General features: G+C 50.3%; 1 protein-coding gene across 1 annotated transcript in view; it reads right to left on the bottom strand.

Moving 5' to 3' along the window:
* PPP2R2B (protein phosphatase 2 regulatory subunit Bbeta) overlaps positions 1-16177 on the bottom strand; it is a 54433-nt gene extending 38256 nt beyond the window's left edge. The window contains exons 1-2 of the mRNA XM_088174073.1: positions 16102-16177; positions 15892-15969 (exon numbers count right to left, since the gene is read on the bottom strand). Of these exons, the coding sequence (XP_088030199.1) occupies positions 15892-15969; positions 16102-16111 (88 nt within the window). The 5' untranslated portion in view covers positions 16112-16177. The remainder of the gene's footprint in view (positions 1-15891; positions 15970-16101) is intronic.
* Between the last annotated feature and the right edge of the window lie 5958 nt (positions 16178-22135).

The following is a 22135-nucleotide window of genomic DNA, read 5'->3' as shown; positions in this document are numbered from 1 at the left end:
AGATGCCAGCCGAGGGCTGGCAGCAGACCCTTTTGTGGCAGAGCCAGAGCATAGGAGCGCCCGGGAAAGAGGACGCAGTAAGGGCCATGCCGGTGGCCATGCCAGCAGTGTTCAGGAGGTGTGTGCCCACGGGCAGCTGGACCAGGCTCACCTGTCTTGGCTTTGGAAGGGGGTAGGAATGCTCGGTGACTTACGACCACAAAGGTGGATGTGAATGGGGGGATTGGCAGCACCCAGAGAAGAGAATGAACACAAGGGCTATGGGAGAAGGGAGGGCTTTCCTGTTTAGGTCACATCTCTGAAAGGACAGTCAATATTCTGGACTCATTATCTGGTGCACACCAAAGGGAAGCAATTGCACACTGGAAGCATTTTGTGTCTTGGTAGAGTCCAGGAAGAAGCCTTGGCATTGGCTGAGCCTTTGGCAGACACAGGGAAGAAACTCAGAGGGGGCAAGTTCTCTCAACTCCAGCACCCGAAGTTGGAAGTAAAACGCAACTACAGCATCAGGGCGCAAGAAATCCCCAGCCAGGCAGCAATGTGCACATTGGGCAGCAGCGAGAGGATGGCCACTACTCCCCAGTCTCACATCTGACCCTCTGTCCCCTCTGTCCTCCACTCTCCTCTACTCAGCTGCTGAAAGGAAAGAGGTGCACGGACACAACCCCACAGCACCGACAGCACCTCACTGCACCCACAGCACCCCACAGCACCCCACAGAACCCACAGCACCCACAGCTCCACACTGCTGCCAGGACCCACCTTAGCACTGCCTTGGTTCACTGTGCGCAGGAACACCCTCGGTGCTGGGCACTGCCCGGCTGCGGTGGCCAGCTGGCACACGGGGGCTCAGGGCCCGTGGCCCCCTCACGCTGTGTGCCCACCCAGCGCCCCTCGAGCCCCCAGGGTCACATCAGCAGGGAGAGTAATTGTTACTGGAACAGGAGGATGCAGAGGGAATGGACAAAGACGGTGGATAACATTGTAAATACAGTGGTGCGCTGCAGCTTGATTTCCTCTCCCAACTGTAGTATCATAATTAAAATCTCATTGGGAAGGTGCAAGATTTTACAGCCTGTATTATTGTTCTGCTGAGATTCACTGCCTGCTTGGGGGCTGCTCTGAGAGCGCCTCTGAGCAAGAGGGTTCAAAGACTCCAGTACCTCCAGTATGTACATCCTTTGGACAGCACACTCACACCAGTGCTGCACAACCACACCAGCACACCCCCCACAACCACCACATGCGTTTTGGAGGGGTGTGCGGGTACTCCCAGACAGAGGCAAGAGAGGGAAAGCTTGTTCTACCCATTGTGACCTTATGAGGAAAGGTGAATTCCCAGCCCCACAGCTGCCTGCCTCCCCAGGATGTTTTCTGACACGCTGTCATACAGAGGCTGCTACAAGACATTGTAAAACTGCACCTTGGAGAGCTCTGGCACTTACTCACATGCATATGTAACTTCAGGACTTGTCAGTCAACCACATCACGTCACAGGCCACTCATTAATACAGGGATCACTAATGTGACAAACCAGAAGCATTCATCAGGCAGGCATAAGCCTGAAGTCTCCATTCCCAAGCCTTCACTGAATTATCCTGGAATGTGAGTTACTTGCTATAATCACCAGGCACATGTTTAAGTCAAGAAAACAACATTGTATTTGAGGCTGAGGCTGCTCTTGGCTGCCGGGGTGAGAGCCACAGGTTAGTGTGAATTCAGTCCCTGTGAAAAGGCACAGGAGCTGGCCATGGCTTCGTGGCACAGAGCAGAGATGCTGATCAAAGCTCTCTGGCAAGCCAGAGAGCCACAGCACTCACATCATGCTTTAGAAATAATTTTTGTGTTGCTGGCAGCTCCTCGTGCATGCGACAGCGCAGGGGACCAGAGCCCAACAGAGCACAGGACCTGAAGTGCTGCTGGCTCTGGGCACGCAGCTGGCACCTCTGCCTGTGGTGTCCTGTGTCCCGAGGGAAGCACATGGACCTCCCACAGGAAAAGAGGGATAAAAAAGAAAGATTAAAACCGCATCACAACACTCCCAGGAGCTGGGTTCCCTCTGTCTACAAGCTACACTCACCTGCAGGTGTCCTGTAAGAGGCAAGAGCAGCTTCAGACAGGAAAAATAAAGACAGATTTTGAATAAACAGTTGTTATCATATCACTTCCTGCCATCAGACCCCAGATGCCAAAGCCCAGCCAAAGGCAATGCCCAGCTGAGCACGAGCCCCTGCAATGCCCGTGAATATCATAAACACAACCAGTGACCTCCTTCCCTTCCTTTTCCTCTTTCCCTTCCATCCTCAGTGTATTTTCATTTTAGCAAGTGCCAAGTCTCTTCTCCTTTACTAAGTAGCAAAAACCATTCCCCCACTGTACATGAACTATACTTATGTATTCGTAAGTTCTGCAGTTTTTCAATACACTGTATCATTTAAATAAATCCAGAAGCCACCTGTTTATTATGCAACACGCATAGGAGCTGCATCATGAAATCCATTTATTCTCAGCTTTTTAAAATCCAGGAACAAGCCTTTACAATAACTAAAAGCATTAGCTGTCCTAAGCAGGAATCCATTTGCAGATTAAATTCACCAAAGGTCAGCTTGTAGCTGTCACAGGTTCCCAAACCCCCAGGTGTCCACCATGTTCTGTACTTTGACATCTCCTGAAGGGCCAGGACACTTTCCACTCCAGTGATTTTTGCTTCAATTAGAGAGGCTGAAGAGTTCCATGCTCAGCTTTCTGTGGGATCTAAACAGTGTGTGAAGAATAATTGAAGCACACTTCCAATTTTATGCTCTGTACAGAACTTCCTTCACAGCATTTATTTTAACCTCTCATCCATGAGCACTAAATCTATTTTCCTAATGACTGTTTTGGGTTAGAATAATTACTCTCGTCTTTTAACCATTAAATAAAGATAACAAAATTTCTTTTAAACGTGTAAGAATTATTTCTGTTGGTTAATTGATGGTTAGGTCAGTGCCCTCAGTGGGGCACTTGCACTGACCAGGTCTGAGATCCTTTAACTGAAAGCCCATCTCTGCTGAGGAAGGGAGAGCTTTCATCACACCCCTCAACATATCAGAGCCAGCACCTGGTCTTTGATCTGGGTGAAGGTCATGGCACACAATTACTGCTCTGAGAGCACTTAAGGCCCTTGTACAATTTCTCCTGTCATGTCCAGTGCTCCAAGTCCTTCAGCTCCTAGATTCCTGTAAAGACAGCACTTTAGATTCACAAATCTGAAATGCTAATTATGCAGCAGAAATGGGGTAATTATACTCCTGTTCTCCACATATAATTGGTGTCAGCCACCTGGGCTGGTGGCTGGCTGGCCCGTGTTTAAGGCACAGCTCCCAAGGGAAAAGGCTGTCTCATGGCAGAGCCCCCCATGCTGCACACCCTGCAGGAAGCCAGAGCTTCCCACCATCCCCAGATGAACACATCCAGTGCCACAGGCACGAGTTCCCTGGGATGGCCAGAGACAGGTCAGGGATCCTGGTCCCCAGAGGACCACAGACAGCTGAGTCCTTCACAGCCAGTTTATAAATATTGTGCCAGCTGAGCCCCCAGAGACTGGTGCTCCTGTCTGCCAGCCTAGAAAGCCTGGGCAAGGCTCAGGAGGGGCACCAGCTCCACCAGCCTGCAAAGACCATTCCCATCCAGCCACCAAGGGAATGCACAGATGAGCACCCTCATGGTCAGCACCTCATGCAGGACCATCCCCTGTACCTGCAGCCAGTGTGCTGTGCAGGGAATGCCTACAACCTCCACGAGAAGTTAATACCCTCACTGCTGAGCCCCTGTGCACCCTCCCCTGTGCTCCTGCAGTGCAGCAAGAGCTGACTCTGATTTCACTGCGCTAAGTCAATTTGGTTTTCACATTTTCTCCTGTAAGTCATGTAAGCAAGCTGGGGAAGCCATAACCCACATCTGTGATGAAGTCCCAATCATACAAGCTTTAAGTAGCATGACTTGAGGAAGGCCAGCAATTTACCAAATTAAAGCAAGATCGAGAAAACTGGGAAGCCAGGTTGCATGCAGAGGACAAGCTGCAGTCCTCTTCTTCCCAAATGATGGAGAACAAGAGTCAGGACCTCGAGACAGGAAAGGGAAGAAGCAGTTCATTGAATGCAAAATAGGTGAAGACTTCTGCCTCCCAAAGGTCAAATGATAAATTGATCTACTTGGCCTTGACCCCTGCCGTGCTGCTCAGGGGCTGGTACAAGCTGTAGGTGATTAACAAGCACTGCCACACACCCAGCCTGCCTGGGGAACAGCTGCTCCCCAAGGGCTTTCCCTCCTGCCTTCCCTTAGACCAACCCACTTCTGCTGCATTTTACAGCCCTTCCTTCAGATGCAGCCTTTCCCTATTAAGCATTTTTTGCCAGGCTTTAGAAAAGCCCAGACATCTTCCTGTTCCCCAGATTTCTCCTATAATGCAACAGCCACACAGCAACAATAAAATGCACCTGTGCAACAGCAACATAAACATGGTGCTTCCAGGAAAACCTTGCTATGAATTTTTCTTACTCTATTCTATAGCTGATCCAGCCATAACATACTCATTACCTCTATATTATTACTAAGTTATACATTGCAGAACACACACAATACCCCAAGAATAGAATGAGGCACAGAATATTTCATGGGGGTCTAAGACACCAATGTCTTTTAAAGGATATAGTGTGAACAGTTTGTCACATGTTCCTCACATCAGAGATATAATTAGCTTAAATACTTACACAGTAAATAGGATTTGCCACTTCTGAAGATTAAGGCCACACGTCCAGCATTGGAGCATCTGAACCAGTGTAGCACAGTCTACACTAAGGAATACCTTTTCACTTGAAAACAGCTTCTCTGAGCCATGCTGCAGTCCAGGTCCGTGGTGGGGTTTGTTCTGCTCCTCTGGGTTTGGGTTTTACCTGGAGTAACAGACTCCACCACAGGTGACAGTGGAAGACCAAAGCTGGCACTGGTTGGTGTTTGGAGTGAAACTCCTTGCAGGGCAGGAGTGCAGGTCCCTGGAGCCCTGACACAGAGCACAGCCCAGGCACAGACACATCACTCACAGCTCACTGCTGCTGATGTGACACGGGGCTCAAGAGGATACAGGAGGACACTGGAACATTGCTCATGAGAGAACGAGAGGAAGTCTTAGGCCAGACTACTAAATCTAGTAAGCACAGAATGCAAAAAGAAAGGCAGCATTTTGTTTCTTGGATTTTCCTGTTGATTATTTTCAGCTGGGGAAGAAAATCAGTGTTAATTCGACTATTTCATATGAAATAAAGCTCTCAAAAAGCTTTTTTTAGGTTAGGTCACCCCATGGGAGGGAATATGTGAACTCACATTTGAGTGGAACAGACACAAGTGCTTGTGGTCAGCTGGCTGCACACCCGAGCCCTGTTCCACCAGCCACTCACATCCCACAGCTGGCCCAGGCCAGGCACTCCTGGGCACCAGGGCTGGCCAGGGCAGCTGGCACCTGCCTTTACACTATTAAACAAGCAACAATTCTCAAACTGTTAATCCATCAGCTGATGATCAGAAGAACCAGCAAAAGAGAAACAGGGATCAGTCTGAGAACTGAAAAAGCAAACTTTGTCGTGCAATGTATTTACATTGGACACTCAGCTGCTTCCCCATATAACCTGGGACATTATTTGCAAGAATGACTATTTAACATTTATTCTGCTAAAATTTCATACGGCCTCAAAGGTGGATTTTATTTGAAAGAATGTTCACCAATGGAACACCAACACACCCAGGTCACTGTGAATTGTATTTCCTAAACTGCAATTACTTCACAGCCTTCAGTTAATTGAATATGTCCCACATCAAAAAGTAATGAAATTATGCTGTCAATTAAAATAGGGCTGCCCATGTCTTGCAACAAAAACATAGTAAATTTCAGAGCACTGGGAACCTGGATCTGGGATTTCTACCATATAAAAATCATTCTGCTTGTCCTCAGATGTCAGCCAGCAGCAGCAGAGTGAAGCACACGCAGACATAGCCTGGCCAGCCTTACAAAATGGAAAGCACAAAGGCTAATCAGTCAGAATTAACTCCCCAAAGGAAAGGAAACTGTGTCTGGCAGAGCAGCCCTCCTGCTCTGCACAGGCATTAGCTGAAGTTCCACAGCTGCCAGAAGGTGTGAGTTTGGGGAGCCCTGCCTGGCACTGCCACCCCTTCCCCGGGGAGATGACCTCCTTTCTCCAGGCTGCTCTTCAGCCACGGAGCAGGGAGAGCTGCCAGGAACAGCCACGTTCTCCTCTGTGCTGTACAGCCAAGTAGGGCTTGTGTCCACCTTGGACATCTCCAGCAGGAAAGACGGGGTGGAAGCATCACACGAGGATAGGATTGGGCTGGAAGGAAGAACACTGCACTGGCAGGATAAATGCAGAGGATGGCCTAGGACATCAGCCAGGTCTAGGCTTTCCTTACACTAAGGGGAGACCAGCCTTTAACACACATAAACCCAATTGTGCTACTAAAGAATCTTCATAGAGTATAGGGGAGAGGAGAAAGAAAAACAAGAGACATCATGGGGAGCCTTAAAAGTTTGCCTGACTTCTCAGAATACCAATGCTGTAAAACTAATATTTGTATGTCACTAATATTTACATATAATCTACCTCATGTCATTTGGAAAAATAAACCTGGAAAACTGTTAATTAATAAAAGATATCATGTCTTATTAACGTTCATATAGTAATTATGAAAATCACATATCCATCTGTTAAGCAGTCAGCAAACAAGACAAACGACTGTGTTATGTTAAACAGATTATAAAATGCCTGAGGGAAGGAAATCTAATAGCCCAGACCCAGCCATGAATCAAGCAGCAGCACATGGGCTCCAGCACACAGGAACACACACACCTGCCTTTCCAAGGCTTTTTCCTGAATTACATATAACAACAACATCAGCAATGAGGTCAGTATGACACTAGGCATCAAAGTCTACACTGAAATGTGATGATGTGATCATTAAGATTTTATTGTCCTTTAAAAAAAAATTACTTCCTAATCAGACAACTACTCCCCTGAAGATGAGAGTGGAACAATATGCAAAGTAACATTAAATCCAATTGCCCTCGTAAACATGGGAATACAGCTACTTTAATCCAATTGAATAAACAAAACTGATTAAATTCCTGCTATGTTTGTGAGTGATTTCTGAACATTTAAAGGGAGAAACATCCGTGCATGGAGAGTAATTGATTAATTATCATGAACACTGTCAATCTGTGTGTTCTGTGGATACAGCACAGCCCATGGAACGCTGCAGCCATCCTTCACACCTCCACACATGCAGCTACTGCTGCCAGCTTGCAGCAGTCTCACCTCGACTGCTGGCACAGAACAAGTACCTGTGCTCATTACAAAGAGGAGTTAACAGTGTATTTCACATGAGGTCACACGTGTTAGCAGCTCCCTCTGCCACTGGGCAGCAACACACACCAAAGGATGTCCTGGGCAGAGGACTGAGCACCCCGCTCCCCCACCATCCCTGGCTCATGCCCAGCACTTCCCACACGTAACTCACTCAGCCCTTCCACTCCAACCTGCCATAACCTACAAGAAAGGTTAAAAAACCTACACTTTTCATCCTGCTGACCGCAGAGTTTATTTTAGACCTATCCAGCACCACCATACACATCTTTTGCCAATGGGCTTTGACAAAGAGGCTCCGGTGCTTCATTTTCCCGAGACCCAAATTTATGGGAACAGAATGTCCAAGATGTAACAGTAAGACTCCCCTCATTCCTGCCCTCCAAAAATGGGTGTCAGAAAAATACGGGCATGACAGTCCATCAAAAACATTCTCTGTGGCCTTCACAGACTCACAGGTGAAAATTCATCAGGGTGAATTTTATGGCTTTTAAGTTTCAACAACACGGGGAGCGACGTCAAGCACAGCAAACCTGCAATATCTTTCCTCTCAAGGACAACTACCCTTGAGAAATTACAAAGCCAGCACAAAAAGGAGGAGAAGATTTCAGGGCAGCCCAAGCAGCAGGGGACTGTAATTCTGCAGGCAATGCCTTTGCTGTGCAGCTGTGCATGTGCTCACAGTCAGGACACAGAACACTCAGAACGTGGGGAGCTGTTTGCCTTCAGGGAAGGCACAGGACACCCCTGGGGGCACACAACAGCCCCTGCTCACCCCACATGGGGCCAAGCCCTCCTTGCTCTGCACCAGCTGTCCTGGCGCCTGGACCCGCTCGTGCACCAGGAATTGTCACTGCCATCCTTCATCCTGTGAAAACGCCTCTCAGCAACTCTCGACCTTCTCCTCCCACGAGCTGCAGCGCTCCAGATCTTCAGGCTGGGAGCCCTCCTGAAGTGCCCCAGGGCCCCATCCTGGGGACACAGGCTGCCCCACATGGGGAGCAGCAGTGCACCCCACTGCTCACAGCTCACAAGCTCTCATGCTCTGCCAACCCGCCACAGGCACCACGGGGGCTGGAGGTGCCCTGGCCAGGTGCTGAGCACACCTGGCTGCCTGCTGAGCACACCTGGCTGCCTGCTGAGCCTGCTCGGGGTCCTGGTGCCCAGCACTGGCTCTGGGCACAGAGCCCCTCCCTGGAATGGGACCCCCCTACCCCAAGGGGGACGTCCCCCTGTCCATGTTCCCTCTGAGCTGGTGCCTCTGAGACCCCCAAGCCCAGAGCTGGAGCTGGCCAAAGCAAATATTCCATGCAGGGTCTTACAGCCCTGTTTTCAGAAGAAACCAAGCCAAAAGTTACACCATTGTGCAACACTGCACAGAAAGGAAAATAGCAGCCAGCAGCACTGGAAGTGAGCAGGGACAAAAACTGCTGATGAAGTCCACAGGAGCTGGTAAGAACTCACTAATGTAAGTGCTTAATTATAGTGCTGAATGTGCACTGCCGAGACAAGAGGTGGCCCATGGCTGCAGCCAGCTGACCGCTCCCAGATCACATGCTGCAAGAGGAAACAGAGAAAACAGAGTGCTGAGCTGTATACTGGAAAATGTATTACAAATGACATGAACTTGCATTTGAAAGGAACTGCTGATTGTGAATAAATCCACCATATGGCTTTACAAAGCCGAGAGTGTGTTTATTTCCCAAATATAGCCAAATCAGCCTCTGACAGCCTGGTTTTCTTTTATAATCCATGTCAGAAAATTATTTCTAGTGTAGTATCAAACACGGTTTGTTGGGTGGCTGGTGTAACACAAGAAGTTCGCAGTAAGAGCAGCATCTCCTCTACAGCAAGTGCACCTGCACAGCTCCACCACAACAACACGTTTAAGGAATTTCAGAGACCTTTTTCGTGACCTTGTTTTGCAAAGCTGACTCCAGAGGAAAAAAAAGCTTAAATCTCAAACTATTACGTTTTCTGATGTTTTCATTGAGTTCCATGTGTGACCCTTCATGTGGTGACCTGTGACATTCCTGGGTGGGCTTGGCACCCAAAACTCAAGGGGCTGCAGGCTGTCGCTGGGTGTTTCCCATCTGGTCAGTACAGCAGCTGAGCACATCTCTGGGTCTGATCAGAGACGCTGCTGTGCCTGTGTCAAATGTAGCCCACGATGTGGGGAAATGGGCACCCTTGGCTCTGGCCCTGGCCAGGAGAAGGGTTTTGGGAATTCCACCGATATACAAAACTACCTGTGGCAGAGACAACAGAGACAATTTCCCTGTTTCTTCTTATTGGTTGGTCACCCTGACCAGACCACACTCACCATCCTGCGTAACCCCCCAAAAAGTGCTTAAAATAACTCCATTTAAAGGCAGCCGTAGCCCGAGATCTGCTCTGAAGCTCAGCCCCCGCCAGCTGCTCTTCCCTCTCACTCTGAAGCATTTCTCTGCAACCTCCATCAGGTCCCTTCCGAGTGGGAGGGATGACAGAAGGCACCTTTATGCTGATTTAAGCACTAACTAAATATAGACAACAGGGGAACGCTGGGAAGCTACAGCTGAACCCATCTGTAGTGAGGAAAATACAGTCACAGAATGGAAATATCTCTAGAGATATCTTGGAAATGTGCTTATAATTCGGCTTATGCTTTTGTTGGAGCTGTTCGACATGGAAAATTGCAGGAAGTCTGAGCTCCAGGAGAGGCCGATGGTCACACAGGAATGGGATCAGAGGGAGAGGTGTGGGGAGCAGCATCCCGGCACAAACTGGGGGAGAAGAAAGATAATTTTCAAAGTCCTCCAACGCCAGGATGAAGCATTCACAACTAAAAGTATTTTTGATTAAAAAAATCCCTCAGCGACATTTTGTGTCATTAAAGACGACCCCGAGCATCCCCGCGGCGGTGCCAGACCCGGAGCGCTCAGAGCCCGCGGGGAGAAGCGAACGGGCGGAGCCAGAGCGGCCGGTGCTCCCCGCAGCCGGCGTGCACCGGGACCTGGACTGGCACCGGGACCTGGACTGGCACCGGGACCGGCACCGGGACCGGCACCAACACCGGGACTGGGACTGTGCCTCCGGCCGGGGAGGGCCGTGCCCGTGGGACCCCGCCCGCCGAGGCTGTCGGTGCCTCCCGCAGAACCGGGGCGCTCACAGCACCGGGACCGTGAACGGCACCGGGACCGCCAATGGCACCGGGACCGCCAACGGCACCGGGACCGTGAACGGCACCGGGACCGCCAACGGCACCGGGACCGCCAACGGCACCGGGACCGCCAACGGCACCGGGACCGCCAATGGCACCGGCACCGCCAACGGCACCGGGACCGCCAACGGCACCGGGACCGCGAACGGCACCGGGACCGCCAATGGCAGCGGCACTGCCCCCTCCCGGCAGCCGGCGGGAGCGCACCTGCGGCGGGGCGGGGCCGGGGCGGGGCCGGGGCGGGGCCGGGGGCGGGGCCAGGGTCGTCGCAGTTTGCTCCACGCCTGGGGTCCGCTCCCACCCGCCGGCCCACTCAGCCCTCTGATTGCGGTTATCACCCCCAAAATCTGATCAAAGACAGCCCCATGTGCTCCACACGAGCCCTGTGGCCCTGCCCACCCCAAGGAATCACCCCGACAATGCCCTCGGCACGTTCCTTTCTCACTCAGAAGGGTCACAGAGGAGCATGAACATTAATTTGTTTAAAACAGCAGCTCAATGTCACGCCCATGACTCAAACCAAATTCAACTCCCCTCTCTACCCAACAGCTTTGAGAGAACACAAATGAGGTCATGACCCTGGGAAATAGGTGCTAAAAGCTTGTTAATTTGCCTGTCCTACTGATCCCACTGGAACCTGACCACGCTTTCTGTGGTTTCCCATGGAGGAATCTGCTGTCTGGAGTCTATGAGGAAGTAATTATTACTTTTTACATGCATCATTCAAAAATATTTCAAAGGCCAAAAGCTTAGCCTAGAGGTGCCCCTAAGGTAAAGAGCTTAGTTTTAAGGGGCTTCCAGCTGAGCTTTCATCTTAAAGACCCCTACAAATCTAACCATGTAGCTTAAGGGCACCTTTGAGCTAAGCTTTAGTATCAGCTCTAACGTAAGAGAGTGAACATCCCTTCATGGCCTTCATGCCATCTCCACTGGAAACTCCTAAAATGCTGCTAGGTTCAGAGCCCAGACACAAACTGAGAGATGTGTAAAAGCAGAAAATTGTAAAAGGCTTCAGAGAAAACAGAGAGTTACCTCAGGACTACTGAAACACAGGCATCATTCCACTCTTTGGAGTGTGTGTGAGCCAGGGTACTATTATGCAAATATTCTGGAAATTATCATAACTTCCAAACAGGAAAAGACACTCAAAAGATGACAGAGGAGTGACTTATCAAGCAGCAGGGATCAGAATTCACCTGGGCTGCTCTCTTGACATTCAGTTTGTAATTTGGAAGCTCATGTAATTTTTAAAGATCAAAAGTAAACTCTCTTTCTGTTTCAACTGCTGCAGGACAGACCTGCACTGCTGGCGGGGCCAGCCGAGCTCCGGCCGGGCTCGCCACAGGCTCACAGCTGGGCGGGGGCACTGGGCACCAAGCCAGCGGGCACCACTCGTCCTGGCGGCCCTGGGGACAGCTCCGGGGCTGTGCCCTCTCTCGGGGGGAGGCTGGAGGTCGAGGACAAGGACTTTGTGTCCCAGCGTTAGGGCCATGCTCGCCCTGGCTGCAGACAGACCCTGCCCTGTGCCTGGCAGCTGCGCCCAGGCTGAGCTCGGCGCGCTGCCAGCCGCTCTCCAGAGGCCTTGAAAGAAACATTCATTGCCAAATTAATGATATTTACCCCACTGGGTTTTTAAAACCTATTTATTAAACTGCCTTTTCAGGCAGGAGGCAGCTCTTACCTGGGTTCTCTTTTTGGTTTTGCTTACGAGTTAGTGTGGAATAGGATCCTTTAAACGTCCCAGACCTCAGTTTTACCCTAAGTTTATCATATGCATCTAATCATGGTCTAAGAAAGAGTGCTGTTCCAGGTTCATTCTTTCTATCTTGTTTGCTATGCCACACCAATGTGACATTTTTTCTTTAACTCTTTTTTTTTTTCTCAGTTCTGTCATATGACCTCCCTTAAAACAGCACACAGGTGAGCTTCTCCACTGAGTTACTTGTTCCCATACAATAATCCAGAAGTGATTTGTTCAAGATATATCAAGGAACTGTACCTTTAGACAAAAGTCAACATGAAAACAAAAGAAATATTCAGGAAAATTCTCAGAGAAAGAACTTCAGAGTCAGATATCTGTTTGGATAATTTGCTCTGCTTAGAACTTCAGAGAAACTCCAAAACAAAAAGTCTATACCGTCTACTTGGATTGAACTACAGCAACCCGAATAGCTGTAATAACTGAACCTGGAGTGTCATCGTCTGCTGCCGAGTGCTCCTTGCTTGCCCCTTCCACATCCTCAGCAACCAAACATCCCTCCAGCATTCACCTGGATTTTCCTCTTGGGTCAGGTTGGCAATTCAGTCGTGTACACAGACTGATGGGTCTGCAGAAAACTGGGTGACAGGGTGATGGTTTTCCTCATTAACTGATTTTTAGAGCAAATGAGGAAAACCGCTGTGGATCCCCACAGGGAGCAGCAATGCCGGGAATTTAAATCCCACGGAGCTGTGTGGTGCCTGCGGATGCCCCGTAGACCCGTCCGACAGCTCTCACACCACGTCACATGGGGATGAATCCGCAAGAATGGGTTCTCCGCTGCGAGAGTCCCACGGAAGTCTCGGCAAACACAGTCCCGTTACTTTGCATTCCTACCCTAGAAATGCAAAGTTGGAACACTGCTGAGAACACTTCCTTTTTCCCAAATTGCTGCAGAGCTGTTTCGCCAAGACCTGGAAACAGACGGCGGGAGAGGAGTCGGGTGACCGGAGGAGGGCAGAGCATGGCAGGATTGTTCCATTTCCTGGGAATTTCCGGATGCATTTAAAGCCACATCTACAAAGCCCGCACCGCCGGAGCCGTGCAGCAGCATCACCGCGCCCCCGCGCCCCGCGTACCTTGCGCGTGGCAGCTGGCGGAGCGGAGCGCGCCGTGCGGCCGCAAGAGGTACGGGAGGTACCGCGAGAAGCATTTCATCTTCCGGGCCGGGCTCAGACACCGACCGATACCGGCGGGAGGGCCGGTGCCGTCCCCGCGCTGCTGCCGGAGCGGAGCGGAGCGCCCCGGCTCGCCCGGCCCGGCCCCGCCGCCGCCGCATCGGCTGCAGCGCGGCCGGGAGCGCTGACTAAGCCCGTCCCGCCCGCGAACACACCCCCGGCACCCCGGCCCGGCCCCGCAGGGAGCCGCACAGCCCCGGCCCGCCCCGCTCCGCTCCGCCGCAGTGTCCCCCGGCCGCCGGGAGCCGCCGTCGGAGCCGCACCGGGAGCGCCGCACCGGGACCAGCGGGGCCGGAGGGACCGACGCGTGTCCCGACCCTGCCGCACGCCCGGAGCCGCACCAGCCTCGAGGAGGTTTCACCTCTTAGCTCGAGCTAATCCGTTCTCTACAGTAGACTCCTAATAATCAATATATCAGAATAAGGCAAGAGCTCTAAGACCTATTTACTTTTGGCAGTACTGAAATGCAGTTCAAAGCACTGTGATATGACAGTCAGCAACATCATGTACTTCACATTTAACACTGAAATCAGTGTTTGAGCAGCTGAAAGATTTCTCAGGCCTCCCATCTATGCACAAGGGAGTTCATTCATCCCCACACTTGCTTTAGTTAAAGAATCCATTACAGCACTGGTTTCATCGGGACAAGTACCACGGACTGTGACACCATTTTCCAAGGCAAAGAAAGCAACGAACAAGGAAAGAACAAAACGAGGTGGTTTATGTAGGTCTGTTTGTGCAGCTTCTGTGTGGATAAGAGCACACAATTATCACAAAATTAATGCAGAATTATTGTTGGCAACTTTTGAAGTATCATTTAAAGCCAGAAAGACAGTCCATTCTGCTGAAGGAGATAGGCTCTACTACACTCAAAGGTGCAGAGCGTAGTAATAATAGTAACATCTCACCTGACCATACACAACTGTGTGCTTCCTAATCACTAAAGAAATCACATTGTGCAAGTTCCGGATGCTTGGATATTGCCAAGAGTTATGAAGGTCAAAAATGTGCTACAAAGACTAGCATAATAATAAGTTATGGATGAACTTCTGATGAAGGTGAGGCATCTGTAATACCACATTTATGACTTTATTCATGTGTATGTGCACACATTAGTACCTATACTCATGTGCATTCACATACCAACACAAACCAGCACAAGAACCACAGCCCATCCCACGTGGAGCACTCGTGTGAGCTTCCTCCTCAGTCATGGTCATGCTGTTTGTGCCTGTTCAGGTTAAATATACCAGTGGTATCACCTTCTCATTACTAGTTTTACTGAATACAGCTTTTAAATATTATTCATCATATATTCTGTGAGCCCAGATTACCCCAAGAAAAAAATCTCAGGAGTACTTTCCTGCCATCATGCCTCTGGATTCATCCACTAAATCTCCAGTGGTCAAAAAAAAAAAGTGCTTATAGTCCTCAGCTGATAAATGGTTACATTAAGAAAAGAATAGAGAGCAAGAGAGGCAACCTAACATTTCATTAATCCTAAAGCAGCAAACAAGTACTCCTGACCAGTTACAATGATCTGCCGATTCTACAGTAAAAGATCAAAACATTTGTAAATAATTTTGAAAAAAAATCAAAAACAAAAAACCCACAAAACCCACACAAACAAAAACAACCCCAAAGAAAAAACCTCAGTAAAAAAATATTTTGGCTTTAATCACTATGGTGGTGTTTTTCTCTAGAGATTTAATAAATTGTTAGATATTCTTCTGAGTGTTGTGCTCCACTGTAGTCTCTAGAGATTACAGCCTAAAACCCTTTTCTGCAAAAGCAGCATAACAGACCTGCTGCTGAATCAGGACAGGTGACAGCGCTCCAGGCAGAGCTGCATTCCCACCAGGAGAAGTCAGAGCTCTGCTCCCAGAGGTCTGGGCCGACTCAGTCCTCTTAGTCTCACAAGACTGTGCTTTTAAAGAAGTCATCACATTTCATGGACCACAACAAAATAGAAGAAGTGTGTCTAATAACTCATCTCAGTTCCAGAATTTATTCCAGTAAAGGTTTTGGTGGGAGAAGCTGTCTCATAATTCCCCGAAAAACTCTGTAAATAACAGCTGAAAACCAAAAGAAAATCTGTATCAAAGGCTATTGATATGATTAAGCTATAGTGCCTCCAAATGAATTCTTGGATCAATAGCTAATTCGAGGTCCGTCTCTTTCAGATGCACAAGTACATAAGGAGGGCAGAAACCAAGGAGAGTAGCTCAGCTCTGTACCAGCAGCTGCCATTAGCACACAAATGACCTCCCTGCACACCAGCTAGGCAAGATGTATGTGACCAGTTATTTCTAGTCATAGCAACAAAAGGAAAATTAAACTTACATTCTGTCACTCCAGTATCTATAGCTCCTTTTACTTGACTGAAGCACCACAGCACATCCTGCATGAGGCTTCCAAATCCTGACAGGAAAACGCAATCAGAAAGAAGATACAGGACATTAGTACACACCCTGTCCTTTTTTACATGAACATCCATGCACACACATGCACACAGAAGGTGCAACCTCTACATGAAGATAAATATGTGCTCACCTGGTGTCATAGCTCCTGCGGAGTGCACAGCCAGCAGTGCAGAGCCGAGAGCATGGTGGCTGTGTATGAATCACCCTCTGTTCTCGCCGTGCCATGCCAGGGCTCTCGGGAAGCGGAGCCATCGGAGTCAGTCCCCTGCACATCACTGGCAGCAGCACAGGAGTCAGGAGGCCCTGTAGTCATGGTCTTTGTCACAGCCTCCCTCCATCGGAATACTAATGCTCCCAGTCATTTCCAGCACAGTTAAAGAGGGAGTGGAAAAGGAAAAAAGAACTACTCCTACTACCACAAGAAATTTTTTTCACGTTTGTGGTCAGTGTAGTTGTGAACTGCTTGGCAATGAACCTTAGCATGGAGCTTTACAATACATTATAACACTTTCCTCAAAATCTGCCTGCAATCACAAGTGCCTTATAGCTGCTTTAAAAGATTACTACAGACATTTCTATTGAAAGGCATGTTATTAAACTGTAGTGCTTTTAAGTGTTTGCTGCTGCAGCAACACTCTGTGTTAAGACTCTCCAAGAGAAATTAGGATTCCATCTACCAATGCTCCTTGTTTCTTGACTGCTCAGCAGAATTTCCCTTTCTGTAACACAGTTTTCACTCTTCCACAAAAAAATCCACTGCCTCAAAGGATAACGTACTTCCTTTCATCCTAGCACACATTTTATCTTGAAGAATTTCCAGGCAAGAAGAAAGCAGGAAAATGGAGCCACGAGGAACAGAACATTTCACCTCACCTGTTTTACACACAAGTGGAATGTGTAATAGAAAATGTAGGTATTTCACAGTGAGCAGGTGTGGTACTGGGCTCGGTCTGGAGTCATGCCATGGAGACTCAGACTTGTCAATTCTCCACCAAAGAAAAGGAAAACATGGGGTTGGGAGATAATGTCCAGTAGGGGATATGACCAAGCTATATGCACTGTGCTGTAGCCTAACTGGATGTGTTTGTGAGATTTCTGTCTGATTTTATTCAGGTTTTTGTATATTAATACAGGTATATATCAGAAGTAATGTAATCATCTGGGTACATAACAGGTACAAAGTCAAGAGTGAACTTAAATGGATTATTCAAGCCAAATACAAGGAAAAGATGGAGCTTTGAGGTTATGAAAGTGGGAGGGTGAGGATTAAATGCTGCATTTAGGCAATGGGGAGATGGCCATTTTCTGCAGCTTGAGCAGAAGCTTTGATAAGAGTGACAGTGAGTCTAACATCTGGGCAGTTTGCAGGGTTCTCTCAGGTCTTCGCTCTCATAAGCTTTGCTGTTCAATATATTTTTTTGCCCAACAGTCTCTGACAGGATTTGTTCTTGTCCTCACCACTGTGGTTCTCACACTGGCACCAGGGTGGTTTCTCCTACTTTGCACTGGAAGTGCTGACAGCAGCAGAGAGGGTTTCTCAGCCCTTGGTACCCCCAGACTTCCAGAGCACCAACACTGCACTGTTGCAGACACCAGGCTGGGAAAAAGCCCGTAGTAACTGAGCCCTCCTTTCATATGTTGGAGATGGGTGATTTAAAGAAAGTTGTTGTAGAGCATGTCTTCCCTCGAGTCACTTTAGATTCTGAAGTCCTGTACTGCCTTAAATTCTAGTGACCCCTAGCTGAGGAATCCTAGTTCTTCACATCCTGCAGCCAGGAAAATAAATTCCTCAGTGTGTCCTCTAAACTGGAGCTCAGACTCTACAGAAATCTTGCTGGGACTGGTGTGTTTAAAAATGCAGGGACACTGTGGTTTGCATTATGAAAAGGATATCCAAGGTAGTGAGTTTTAACCTCGATTAAGTATGTATATCAATACCTACCCTTTGGGACTGGCAGCACCTCCAAGGGATACAAGACCATTCTCATTCAGTAGGAGCTGTGGGCAGTGTGTGAAGGTGAGCCCACTTTCATCACAGGAGATGTCAGCAACATTGAAATCTAACACATTACAAGCATATCATAATGTTAAAGTTTGCTGGAAGATTACAGCTGAGTTTTGGCTGCTCAGTATAATTTCACTTCATTAAAGACTCATAGTTCTAGAAAATATATAGAATAAGTATAGCAAATTTTCTCTGTTTTGTAAGCCATTGATAAAAATTAGTTTGATAGTTGAACCAAAAGTATAGTTAGCTGAATAGTTAAAACTGTAAAAGTGAATAAAACTTTTTTAAATTATTTTTTAATTCAGTAGCAGCCATTAGGGGCTTTTCCCCCTCTGACTTTTGCAGACCCCAGGGGTTTGCCTGGCGTGCCCAGGCCAGGGGAGAGGTGAGGTTCATGTGCTGGAGGAGTGTTTGGGTTGGTGTTGGGAGCCTTTTGGAGGAGAGAGATAAGCTGTGCCTCCTCTCCATTAGAAGGCACCAGAGATCCACTACAGCACTCCCATTTCTCGAGCCAGGACAGCTGGCAGTGGCTGCTGTACATGACGGGTGACTGAGAACTCACTTCACTTCCCTGAGTTCCTTTTTCTAGCACGAGTGAAAAAATTCCCCGGCTTGGGACATGCCTCCTGTTTGTGAGCTGACACAGTAGAAAAGCTCCATTTCTTGAGAAAACTGGGGGAAATGTTTTACTGATTTTTCTTTCTAAGTGTGCTCTCTTTTTATTGCAGACCAAAGCCCCAGCTCTGGGACACGAGGCTCTCTATTTCCTATGGAAAATTAATCCCTCTGCTGCACCAAGCAGGGTGTTTTCCCATTGCCCAGTGGGAAACAGAGCTGGCTGTTCTACAGGAGCTGTTGCAGAAGAGCTGCCTTCTGTCCTCTCATTTTCTCAGTAATTAGTTTAATATTTAATTTCTGCCAACATACAAGATCCTGAAACTCTCCAGATGACCCACTCTGCAGAGAACAGCTCTGGACTACTACTTTTCTAATATTTCCACTACTGTTTCAGCTAATTTTACTGGGTTTGTCCTGTATTGAAGCTTTTGTTGGAAATAAAAGCTGAAGAATAATGTTTAGAAAATAATTCTAATTACTTAAGGTAGAATTTTTCAAGCTTCATGTAAATCACTCGTGGGAAGTCAAATAGAAAGGATTCTCAACCCAGCAGATTTTAGTCTTTTCAGGAAAAGCTTCTTCAGACATGCAGAAGACCACAGGTGGAGCCTCTGAAAGGTAGAGTTTTGTCTTGGGCTGGGAAGGAAATCTTGGGCATGTCCTGATGCTGGAGCTGTAGATAAATCACTAACAATTCCCTGCAGTGTGAGCACCTTATCCTACCCAGCACAGATGGTTTCCTTTAAATGACTTTGTTACTCGATTTCTGTGTGGTAACTGCTGGGTGCCACCTTGCTGCAGGGCTGTGCAGGTCCCCTCCCCGGACAGGAGCTGGTGTCCCAGCCTAGAGCTCACCTGCCCCCAGAGCCTTGTACTTGTTCTCACCTCAGAGCTGGGTGTTGAGGACAGATGTTCCCTGGCCCAACCCAGCTCTGCAGGAATCCAGCCTCTTTCTTCCTCTGCAGTCCATGGGTCTGGATTTCAGACGATCTGAATTGGTTTAGGTACTTTAGGGGAGGCCCAGCCGTGTTCCAGCTTATTGGTTCTTCTCTAAGTAATACATGAATATCGCTAAAATTGGGTACCTGCTCCGACTTCTGTCTGCCCTGGGGCAAGGACTGCTCTTCCTTAGAGCCTGAGAGCCTGAGCCTGCTCCTGGCACTCAGGAATGAGAGGAGAGAAGCCAGCGTCCGAAGAGTATGGAAAATAGGGTGGGAAATGTGGTGTCTCCCTTCTTATGGGATCCTTCCAGGGGGAATGCGAACGGGCAGGGGAGGCAGCCTGACCCCGGCGCTCGGCCCTAGCGAGATCAGAGTGGACGGGACCCGCTGTGTGCGCTGTCCCCTGTGTGCCCTGTCCCCTGTGTGTGTGCCCTGTCCCCTCTGTGTGCCCTGTCCCCTGTGTGCCCTGTCCCCTGTGTGCGCTGTCCCCTCTGTGTGCCCTGTCCCCTGTGTGCGCTGTCCCCTGTGTGCCCTGTCCCCTGTGTCCCCTGTCCCCTGTGTGCCCTGTCCCTTCTGTGTGCCCTGTCCCTTCTGTGTGCGCTGTCCTCTGTGTGCGCTGTCCCCTGTGTGCGCTGTCTCCTGTGTGCTCTGTCCCCTGTGTGCGCTGTCCCCTGTGTGCGCTGTCCCCTGTGTGCCCTGTCCCCTGTGTGCGCTGTCTCCTGTGTGCCCTGTCCCCTCTGTGTGCGCTGTCCCCTGTGTGCCCTGTCCCCTGTGTGCGCTGTCTCCTGTGTGCTCTGTCCCCTGTGTGCGCTGTCCCCTGTGTGCCCTGTCCCCTGTGTGCGCTGTCCCCGGTGTGCCCTGTCCCCTGTGTGCGCTGTCCCCTGTGTGCCCAGTCCCCTGTGTGCTCTGTCCCCTGTGTGCGCTGTCCCCTGTGTGCCCAGTCCCCTGTGTGCGCTGTCCCCTGTGTGCTCTGTCCCCTGTGTGCCCTGTCCCCTGTGTGTGTGCGCTGTCCCCTCTGTGTGCCCTGTCCCCTGTGTGCGCTGTCCCCTGTGTGCCCAGTCCCCTGTGTGCCCTGTCCCCTCTGTGTGCGCTGTCCCCTGTGTGCGCTGTCCCCTGTGTGCCCAGTCCCCTGTGTGCCCTGTCCCCTGTGTGCGCTGTCTCCAGGCGGGTGTGGGGGGTTCATGCACTGGGCACGGAAGGCAGAGCTCGCATCGCGCTTCCAAAAACAGCAGAGGGCCCGAGGCTGGCAGGAGAGCGAGGATTCCCGGGCAGCGAGGGGCGGCACAGGGGCTCGGGCAGTGGGGTCACAGAGGGACTGTCGCTCGTCGCCGCAGGGCGGGGACAGGGACACCAGCCTGGGGGCGCGGCGAGTCCGAGCGTCGCTCGCGGTGCCGCAGGCTCCTCCCGCCGCCACCGGGGCCCGGCCGGGACCCCGCGGGCGGGGCCGCTCCGGTTCCTGGGCTCCGCGGCTCCTCTCGTCCCGCAGCCTGGTGCCGCCCGGGCCGGGGCTGCTCGGTGCCTGCGCTCCGCTGTCCCCAGGTAGGCGCCTCCCCGGTTGTGTCCCCGGAGCGGGGTCTGAGCGCTGTCCCCGTGGCGGGGCTCGGGACGCGCGGGGCTCGGGCTGGGGTCGCGTTGCCGTGGCCGTGACTGCTGCGAGGAGAGCCGGAGCAGACACCCACAGTGCCCGGTGCACTGATGGAGAAACTCGGGGACCTCCCCTCGTCCTTCCCGAGCGCCCTTGTGGCTGCGGGGGAGGGCTCAGGGTCATCGTTCGTTCTTTGGGACCAGAGCTCAGGGTGATGTCCCTTCGGGCTGTGTCACCGCCCAGTCCCAGCTCCGCGGCGGAGCAGGGCTCGGGTAGTGCCGAGGTGGTGAGGGAAATGGTCGGTGAGCCCTTGGAGGCAGCTGTCCCCTTGCAGGGCTCCGGCACTGCCCTCGGGGGTGGCTGTAGCGGAGTGACCGCTGCCCGTGGCTCTGGCACTGGCCCGTCCCCTCCGGGCACATCCTGCTCGCGGTGCCAACGCAAACCACGCCAGTGCCTGCATTCCTCGGCTGTGTTTAGGGTTGTGTTTAGGGTTTTGTTTAGGGTTTGCGTTCATCTCTCGGGACTCAGGCGTGTTCGGCCGGTGCGGGTGTGCTGCGGGCTCGGGTGGGAGCCGGGATTACCCCAAATCCCCGCTGTGCCTGATCCGGAGCGGAGCTGCTGCCGCGCCGATGGAGCGAGGGTCCGGCTGAGCATCATGTTAGTGTGGAGGCACTACTAAATTTGGCCCGAGAAAAAGTAATGATTTTAATAATTTTGTGACTTTGCAGCATGAAACAGTAAAAGATTTATCATTTCCATGCCCCAGCTACACTTGTAAAGGTGCAAATCCTTGTAATTATTACTCAGGCTAGTTCCTCAGGGCTCGTATGTATTTATGTATTTTCTGAAACGAACTTGGCTCCAAAGCGCTATGCAAAGAAGTTTCCTTGGGAACCTGAGATATGGGAACCTGATTTATGGCTGTTGCATCTGAAGGTCTATTTTTACTCTGAAGAGTAAGTTTTGGGGCTCAAAAAAGAGTTACTGCTGCTGTGGCTCTGTTTGAGACTGA

This window comes from Sturnus vulgaris, chromosome 15, assembly GCF_052056855.1.
Source record: "Sturnus vulgaris isolate bStuVul1 chromosome 15, bStuVul1.hap1, whole genome shotgun sequence".
Lineage (NCBI taxonomy): Eukaryota > Metazoa > Chordata > Aves > Passeriformes > Sturnidae > Sturnus > Sturnus vulgaris.
The sequence above is the reverse complement of the archived record's forward strand: the minus strand, read 5'-3'. Positions and strand labels throughout refer to the sequence as shown.